The sequence below is a fragment of the Xenopus tropicalis genome, chromosome 8 (genome assembly GCF_000004195.4).
Source record: "Xenopus tropicalis strain Nigerian chromosome 8, UCB_Xtro_10.0, whole genome shotgun sequence".
Classification (NCBI taxonomy): Eukaryota; Metazoa; Chordata; class Amphibia; order Anura; family Pipidae; genus Xenopus; species Xenopus tropicalis.
This window is the reverse complement of record NC_030684.2, coordinates 143,635,912-143,645,011: the sequence shown is the minus strand read 5'-3', so window position 1 is coordinate 143,645,011 and position 9,100 is coordinate 143,635,912. Positions and strand designations below refer to the sequence as shown.

The window sequence follows — 9,100 nt, the reverse complement described above, 5'->3', positions numbered from 1 at the left end:
AGAGACATTTTAATTTCAATGATTCTTTGTTGTTTAGGCGAATGTGAGTGAGAATTTGGGTCACCAAACTATCCAATAGCTGACCGCCTATCCGGAACACATGTCCCCGGGCAACCACAGGATGTCTCTTTCGGCTAATTGGCCCTTTTTGTGAAGGGGGGCAGGAAAGTGATGACAAAATATGTATCACGCACGCAAGTGTTTTCCATCCCAGCCCCAGACACAGGATGTTCTGAACCCAGATTCGCACAAAACAAAGTCCTACCAACAGGACTGACCAAGTAATATGAAGCAGGCATGGGTTCCTGAGCTGTAACCACGTATGGGATGAACAACCCCAACAACCTGGTCCCAACCTGGGGACACTTCAAAGTACTGAGCTGCTCATCACCAAATTATTCTTCAACAAATACTGAAAATTACTGAAATATTCTGCCTGAACCCATGGATGCGAAGTCATCCGAATAATGGTCCAGAGTTGAGGTCATCCCCAAGGAACAGACAATTACCCCAGGGAACTGACAATTAATGGTCTGCCACCAACAGTTTCCCCCCCATACTTATATAGCCCCTTCAGAAGTAGAGCAACCATAAGAGGGCTACAGGGGGTTCCACTCTACAAGAACCCTTCATTTCTGGCTTGGGGTCCATAAAGTAATATTCAAAGTGTGTTCTAGATGTCTAGATGTTTCAAGTGTATTCTACATGTCTAGATGGTTTAACTGTGTTCTAGATGGGGCTATGTCGAGTCTAGATTAATCACTGTACAACTTTCTATTTTAGCGGTAAAGTTTGGGCGCATGTCTAAGAAGCAGAGGGACCTTTTGCAACAAGAGGTGAGACGCATGGAAGAACAAAGAATGCTACCTACCTCTATTGCCTGCAGTGCTGGTTCCCACGGAGACAAGACTGCTCTTCCTTCATCTTCCGAGCTCCCATCGCCCTTTGTATCTGCCTCATGGACCGGACATGGCAAATGGGACACTTCTTGCTCGGTTCGGCCATGCCCGGTGCCTAGAACTCATCCTCCAATCCAGAGTCACCACCCGGAGAAGATACAGACAGAGGCTGTGAGCCGGAAGTCCTGTTTCAGAGACCACCAGCCTTACCTAGAACATTCGAGGCTGAACATCTTTCAGAGACTCCCTCCCACTCTCCAGAGTCCGGAATGTTATGGGAGCCCAAACTTTTCCAGTTGTCTACTCTCAGAACGCCTGATTTCTGCTGTAGAGCTAGGTAAGTGCTTGGGTTGGTATCTCCATCAGTAGTATCAGGTGACCAGTCGGCTGTACCAATCATGGCCACCAATCATGGGGGTCAGGGAAATATTAACCCGAGGTAGTGCCTCTCTGCTCTTTGGCACGACTACCTACCTACCTACCTGTGATAATGTTCCATACAAGGGTTATTACTGTAGCCAACCAAGGACGTTTGGAAAGTGAACGACCACTCTGATTGGATCACCACCAATCCAATTACAATGTTTTCAGCTTTTTCACTTACCTAAGAAGCAACTTGACGAGGGACTTTGGTATCGCCCGCATAGGTACCAGTGCAGCCTGCATTGTGCCACTAAATGAAATACTAATTAGTCAGGCAGGGTGCGGGTTTAATTATAGGTCAGGTGACATTGCTTCCTGCTAAATAATTAAATGACATGTCAGGGCTATTTAGATTACAGCAAGAGGGTTAGCAGCTGTCAGCCCTCCGGTTGCGGCAGAACTACAGTTCCCAAGAACCCCGGTAAACTGATCAGTTGTCAGAAGAGTTTGTTGGAAAATGAGACTTCCCTTTATAAGGAGAACGAAACTCAAAACTGAAGTAGGTACTGACCCCTCTCCCTTGCCGTAGCAAAAAAACCCAAGGCGTTCAGCTCCACTTCCCTGCACAGTTGTTGCCTCCATAACTGGTTCCTCCTCCAACCAATCAGCTCATCAGACCAGCAGCCAATAATGATGGGCCAATCAAGAGAACCAGCAGCCAATCATGATGGGCCAATCAAGAGAACCAGCAGCCAATCAGGATGGGACAATCAAGAGAACCAGCAGCCAATCATGATGGGACAATTAAGAGGACCACCAGCCAATCATGATGGGCCAATTAAGAGGAACAGCAGCCAATCATGGTGGGCCAATTAAGAGGACCAGCAGCCAATCATGATGGGCCAATTAAGAGGACCAGCAGCCAATCATGATGGGCCAATTAAGAGGACCAGCAGCCAATCATGATGGGCCAATCAAGAGAACCAGCAGCCAATCATGATGGGACAATCAAGAGAACCAGCAGCCAATCATGATGGGACAATCAAGAGGACCAGCAGTCAATCATGATGGGCCAATTAAGAGGACCACCAGCCAGTCATGATGCGCCAATCTAGAGAACCAGAAGCCAATCATGGTGGGCCAATTAAGAGGACCAGAGGCCAATCATGATGGGCCAATTAAGAGGACCAGCAGTCAATCATGATGGGCCAATTAAGAGGACCAGCAGCCAGTCATGATGCGCCAATCTAGAGAACCAGAAGCCAATCATGATGCGCCAATCTAGAGAACCAGCAGCCAATCATGATGGGCCAATCAAGAGGACCATCAGTCAATCATGATGCGCCAATCTAGAGAACCAGCAGCTAGTCATGATGGGCCAATTAAGAGGACCAGCAGCCAATCATAAGAGGCCAATCAAGGGAACCAGTAGCCAATCATGATGGGCCAATCAAAAGGGACCAGCAGCCAATCATGACGGGCACCAACCGCACTGTGCCACTCAGCATTTTCAGAACAGAATGGAGGAGCGGGGCCATCCTGACAGGTTTCTTTCAGTTGGTGAGAGGGAAGCGGGCCAGTAGGGGGGATCCCTTAAGGGTTGAGTTGTCCTTTAAAGAAAAGGGTATAAATCTCAATAACAATAACAATAAGCTGAACTATTAAGCAATTTTTTATTTTTCCTGCTTGTAAAATCTTCACAATGGGCCGAAAACGCGTTGGGCTTAACCTTTGTCCTAACAAATGAGTTTTTAACTTTAATTTCACTTACTTTTGACTCCTTGCGCCACAGGAACCCCCACACATATGTCCTTTATCCTTTGCATCTCTCACCCTACAGTCTTCTTTTCTTTCTACACCCGCAGACCTCCTCATGCAGAATGTCGTAGGTGCCTATCGGGAAACGTGTAAGCTTCACCAGGAGAGTCTACAAGCGATGAGGTGGGAAACATTTACCCCGGCCGAGATACAAAGTTTCCAGCAGAAGGTAATGCCCTCAGGTTGGCACGAAGCAAACACTAAAGAGAGCGGTGATCAATGCTCCAAAGGGGACAATTCCCACAAAGCCCCCCAATCTGTGGGTGTGTCAATATCTCACTCAAAAAGAAAAAAAGTGGGTTCCCCAAAGAAAGTAGGAAAAATAAAGTCAAGTGGAAAAAATAATTTATGTAGGACAAGAAAAAAAACCTGACGCGTTTTGCGCCAATCAGATTCAAATACACAATATGTGTATTGTATTGGCTATTGTGTATTTTAACCTGATTGGCCACAGCCCCTATACAGATCATGTACAGGGGTGTGTCCATTAGCCTATGAGTAAGTTCCCCAATAGGCACGAAATGCGTCAGGCAGGCAGTTTGTTTCATTTCTCTAATGATAACGCATCTCAGTCTGTGGGTGTGTGAATATCTCACTCAAAAAGAAAAAAAGTGGGTTCCCCAAAGAAAGTAGGAAAAATAAAGTCACGGGAAAAAATAATTTATTTAGGACACGAAAAAAGCCTGACGCGTTTTGCGCCAATCATATTCAAATACACAATTTTGTGTATAATATTGGCTATTGTGTATTTTCACCTGATTGGCCACAACCCCTATAAAGATCATGTACAAGAGTGTGTCCATTAGCCTAGGAGTAAGTGCCCCAATAGGCACGAAATGTGTCAGGCTGTCCCATTTCCCTCCTGCACAGTTTGTTTAATTTCTTTAATGATAACGCATCTTGGAAAAGCTTTTGCTGGGGCGCAGGAGAGTTGACCAGTGTGTATGTCTTTGGGCAGACCATGGACCAGATGTGGGAACGCTGTGTGTGCCATATCACCGATGCCATCCAGTATATCGTAGAGTTTGCCAAACGTCTTAGTGGCTTCATGGAACTCAATCCCAATGACCAGATCGTCCTTCTAAAAGCTGGTAACGTTGCATTTTGTTCTTCTCATGTATTTCCTTCATGGGTACAAAGCTCCTTAACCCTCACAGGTCCTTTTTCTTCAGGGGTAAAGAGATTTCCACCCTCACATCATGGGTACAAAGCTCCGTAACCCTCACAGGTCCTTTATCTTCAGGGGTAAAGAGATTCCCACCCTCACATCATGGGCACAAAGCTCCGTAACCCTCACAGGTCCTTTATCTTCAGGGGTAAAGAGATTCCCACCCTCACATCATGGGTACAAATCTCCGTAACCCTCACAGGTCCTTTTTCTTCAGGGGTAAAGAGATTCCCATCCTCACATCATGGGCACAAAGCCCCATAACCCTCACAGGTCCCTTTTTTTCAGGGGTAAAGAGATTCCCACCCTCACATCATGGGAACAAAGCTCCGTAACCCTCACAGCTCCTTTATCTTCAGGGGTAAAGAGATTCCCACCCTCGCATCATGGGTACAAAGCTCCGTAAACCCTCACAGGTCCTTTTTCTTCAGGGGTAAAGAGATTCCCACCCTCACATCATGGGTACAAAGCTCCGTAAACCCTCACAGGTCCTTTTTCTTCATGGGTAAAGAGATTCCCACCCTCACATCATGGGTACAAAGCTCCGTAAACCCTCACAGGTCCTTTTTCTTCAGGGGTAAAGAGATTCCCACCCTCACACCATGGGTACAAAGCTCCGTAACCCTTACAGCTCCTTTATCTTCAGGGGTAAAAATATTTCCAACCTCATAAGTTTCTCCTTCATGGTTATGGACCTCACAGATCTCGTCTACATGGTTAGAAATACGCCCATCTTACCCTTGGGCACAGATCTCCAAACCATAAGTCTCGTGCATGTACCTTGATCTCTACATCGCATTTTGAATAACTTTTTGTACATTTCTTCCAGGGGCTATGGAGCTGCTCCTTATTAGAATGAGCCGGGCCTTCAACTGCTACAACAGCACCATCTACTTTGAAGGCAAATATGCTCCTCTGGATCTTTTCCAATCACTAGGTGAGATACATTACGCGAATGGTAGGCCGCATTGACTCCATGTTGACCATCATCCCATCTCTCATAAGTGAAGATGATGGGGGTTATTAGTAAAGGATCTATGTGCCCATAGAAGGTATATGTGAAGCCCAATGTGTGACATCATTTGCTTTTCTCTTCCTTAAGGCTGCAATGACCTCATTAGTGCCATGTTTGACCTGTGTCATTCTCTGTGCGCCCTGAATCTATCTGAACATGAAATGGCCTTCTTCAGCTCCATGGTTCTCCTGGATCCAAGTAAGAACTGGGCAGTGTTCCATCAGAATATTATGTTAATCTGTGTGATACAAACCTTAGTAGGTCATGTAATGTTCCCCCGTGCTATTGGCCTCACTCCTAGTGCACCCTTCAGCTCTCCATCTCATTGGCATGAGTGCAGCCATTTTGCTCTTTATGGGTGGGTCTTTGGTTATGATCAATTGAAGAATAGATGATAAACTGGAAGTGTGGGGGACCAGATGTGCCTTATCTTGTTTTTTTTTCCATTTCTCTAGGCCAGCCCTGGCTACAAGAGAAAGAGAAGGTAGAGAGCCTCCACATGAAACTAGATTTGTCCTTCAGACAATTGCTGAGAAGAACTCGGCGAGAATCTATTATCTGCAAGGTGATCTACTTATCCTGCCTCAGTATATTTAATATCTGAAAGGTCTTTCCTTAATGGGTATAGAGCTGCCGAAACCTCACACACCTCACCTTTATGGGCCCCACATGCCTCTTCTTCAGGGGTACATAGCCCCCCAACCCTCACAGGTCTCTCCTTCATGGGCACAGAGCCCTCCAACCCTCACAGGTCTCTCCTTCATGGGCACAGAGCCCCCCAACCCTCACAGGTCTCTCCTTCATGGGCACAGAGCCCCCCAACCCTCACAGCTTTCTCCTTCATGGGCACAGAGCCCCCCAACCCTCACAGGTCTCTCCTTCATGGGCACAGAGCCCCCCAACCCTCACAGGTCTCTCCTTCATGGGCACAGAGCCCCCCAACCCTCACAGCCCTCTCCTTCATGGGCACAGAGCCCCCCCAACCCTCACAGCCCTCTCCTTCATGGGCACAGAGCCCCCCAACCCTCACAGGTCTCTCCTTCATGGGCACAGAGCCCCCCAACCCTCACAGGTCTCTCCTTCATGGGCACAGAGCCCCCCAACCCTCACAGCTCTCTCCTTCATGGGCACAGAGCCCCCCAACCCTCACAGCTCTCTCCTTCATGGGCACAGAGCCCCCCCAACCCTTACAGCTCTCTCCCTCATTGGGCACAGAGCCCCCCAACCCTCACAGGTCTCCCCTTCATGGGCACAGAGCCCCCCAACCCTCACAGGTCTCTCCTTCATGGGCACAGAGCCCCCCAACCCTCACAGGTCTCTCCTTCATGGGCACAGAGCCCCCCAACCCTCACAGGTCTCTCCTTCATGGGCACAGAGCCCCCCAACCCTCACAGGTCTCTCCTTCATGGGCACAGAGCCCCCCAAGTGGGAAGGTTCTGTATCTCCTGGCTGAAGTGCAACCCAAGGCATCGCTGCTATTAGAGTCTCATGAATATTTACCGGAGGTTTTCTTTTCCAGCTGCCACAGAGAGGGAGGCTGCTCGGTATCTGCCAGCTGCATATGGAGAAGCTGAATATTTTCCGGCAGATGTATCCCGGCATCGCGTGGGAGAGATTCCCCCCTCTCTACAAAGAGTTGTTTGTCTCCGACACAGAGAGCTCCTGAAAGACAATGGAGACCTGGGGGTGCTCTCGGCTCCTGTAGCAACGCACCCAGTTGTACCCATTGCGCTCTATTCCCTGGGTTGCCCCATTGCGCTCTATTCCCTGGGTTGCCCCATTGCGCTCTATTCCCTGGGTTGCCCCATTGCGCTCTATTCCCTGGGTTGCCCCATTGCTCTCTATTCCCTGGGTTGCCCCATTGCGCTCTATTCCCTGGGTTGCCCCATTGCGCTCTAATACCTAGGTTGCCCCATTGCGCTCTATTCCCTGGGTTGCCCCATTGCACTCTATTAATGCCGGAGAGACACACAAAGGAACCTTGATGCTTGATATCCAATGAAAGTGCACAACTGAATATAAACAGACCAATCACATGTATAATAGTCTCACTTAAAGGGGTGGGTTCACCTTTAGGCAACTTCTGACTCTTTGCAGCTTTCAAATGGGGGTCACTGACCCCGGCAGCCAAACCCTATTGCTCTTTGAGGCTCCAGTTTTATTGTTATTGTTACTTTTTATTCCTTATCTTTCTATTCAGCCCCTCCCCTATTCATATACCAGCCTCTCATCCAAGCCACTCCCTGGTTACTAAGGTAATTTGAGCCCTAGCAACAGTATATCTGACCCCGGCAGCCAAACCCTATTGCTCTGTGAGGCTCCAGTTTTATTGTTATTGTTACTTTTTATTCCTTATCTTTCTATTCAGCCCCTCCCCTATTCATATACCAGCCTCTCATCCAAGCCACTCCCTGGTTGCTAAGGTAATTTGAGCCCTAGCAACAGTATATCTGACCCCGGCAGCCAAACCCTATTGCTCTGTGAGGCTCCAGTTTTATTGTTACTGTTACTTTTTATTCCTTATCTTTCTATTCAGCCCCTCCCCTATTCATATACCAGCCTCTCATCCAAGCCACTCCCTGGTTACTAAGGTAATTTGAGCCCTAGCAACAGTATATCTGACCCCGGCAGCCAAACCCTATTGCTCTGTGAGGCTCCAGTTTTATTGTTAGTGTTACTTTTTATTCCTTATCTTTCTATTCAGCCCCTCCCCTATTCATATACCAGCCTCTCATCCAAGCCACTCCCTGGTTACTAAGGTAATTTGGACCCTAGCAACCAGAAACTGAAACTCCAAACTGGAAAGCTGCTGAGCAAAAAGGAAAAGTCATTAAAAAATAAAGACCAATTGCAGAAAGTTAACTCAAAGGTGACCAACCCCTTTTAATTAGTAGTTTCCAGGGACGGCAAACTGCGTTCCAATTGGTGCTTTCACTTATAACCTGCCTTGTGTTTAGCAGCCTTGCACTTGGTCTTGCTTGCTAAGTATCCAATCATAGGGCAGTTACCTGTATACAAGCCCTTCAGCCTTATGCCTTTAGGAACCTCACCTCCCGGGCTCTTCTGCTGCAGCCTCTCTTTGTGGTGGAAACAGACAGTGGGTCGGACTGGGCCGGAACAAACCCCTTAGGGGCCCCTGGGGCGGTTGCCTGGAAATCTATAGGGCCAATGATGGGAAAAGAAAGCAGGGGAATTCCCTGTACCAGACCTGAAACATAAGCAGGGACTGTCCTATAGAAGGCTTGGGAAAAAAGCACAGACGTTTGTTTAGTGGGCTGTAATTGGTCAGTTGCTGATAGAACCCCACCCCGCACCCTGCTACAGGCACTGGGGCAGTTAGAGCTGTGTTTTAACCCTGTTTTAACTGCTTTGCCATCTACCTTGGGGCTATATATGAACACTGAGTTGGGTAGCTGCCAGGGCCTGAACTTGGGGTGGGCAGAAGAGGCACCGGCCTGGGGCACAACAGTGAGGGGTCGCTCGTTTGCCAACAACCCCTAGTCTGAGATCTATTACCCCTGCTCCCCCCCACCATGTCTGCTTGCCCAGTTTGCCCCCACTTAAACCCTACTGCCCCCATAGGGGTGTGCAGGGTGGTCCTTGTATCCCAAGCCCGGGCAATGTAGAGCCTGGATAGTAAGGTGCCATGCCCACGGAGACACGGAGAGGGTGGATCTCCTGATGGTGGTGGGAAAGGGTAACGAAGACAACCCCTAGTCTGAGATCTATTACCCCTGCCCCCCTCACCATGTCTGCTTGCCCTGTTTGCCCCCACTTAAACCCTACTGCCCCCCTAGGGGTGTGCAGGAAAATCCATCCAAAATGAGGAAAGGCTTG

The 9,100-nt window shown here is 48.4% G+C and overlaps 1 protein-coding gene across 1 annotated transcript; it reads left to right on the top strand.

The window, feature by feature from the left end:
• The first annotated feature begins 448 nt into the window (after positions 1 to 448).
• Positions 449 to 7,366, top strand: rorc (RAR related orphan receptor C). The gene is made up of 8 exons (XM_031891855.1): positions 449 to 483; positions 734 to 1,236; positions 3,128 to 3,249; positions 4,039 to 4,171; positions 5,078 to 5,185; positions 5,351 to 5,461; positions 5,719 to 5,828; positions 6,783 to 7,366. Exons 1-8 carry the CDS (start codon positions 449 to 451, stop codon positions 6,927 to 6,929), a joined length of 1,269 nt encoding a protein of 422 aa, XP_031747715.1. The 3' UTR covers positions 6,930 to 7,366.
• The last annotated feature ends 1,734 nt before the right edge of the window (positions 7,367 to 9,100 follow it).

Excerpts from the sequence above, each read along its gene's own strand:
- rorc (XM_031891855.1), top strand. The coding sequence starts at position 449 with ATGCGAAGTCATCCGAATAATGGTCCAGAGTTGAG. Across the intron at positions 4,172-5,077 it reads GATCGTCCTTCTAAAAGCTG|GGGCTATGGAGCTGCTCCTT; the intron begins GTAACGTTGCAT and ends CATTTCTTCCAG. Across the intron at positions 5,462-5,718 it reads CATGGTTCTCCTGGATCCAA|GCCAGCCCTGGCTACAAGAG; the intron begins GTAAGAACTGGG and ends CCATTTCTCTAG.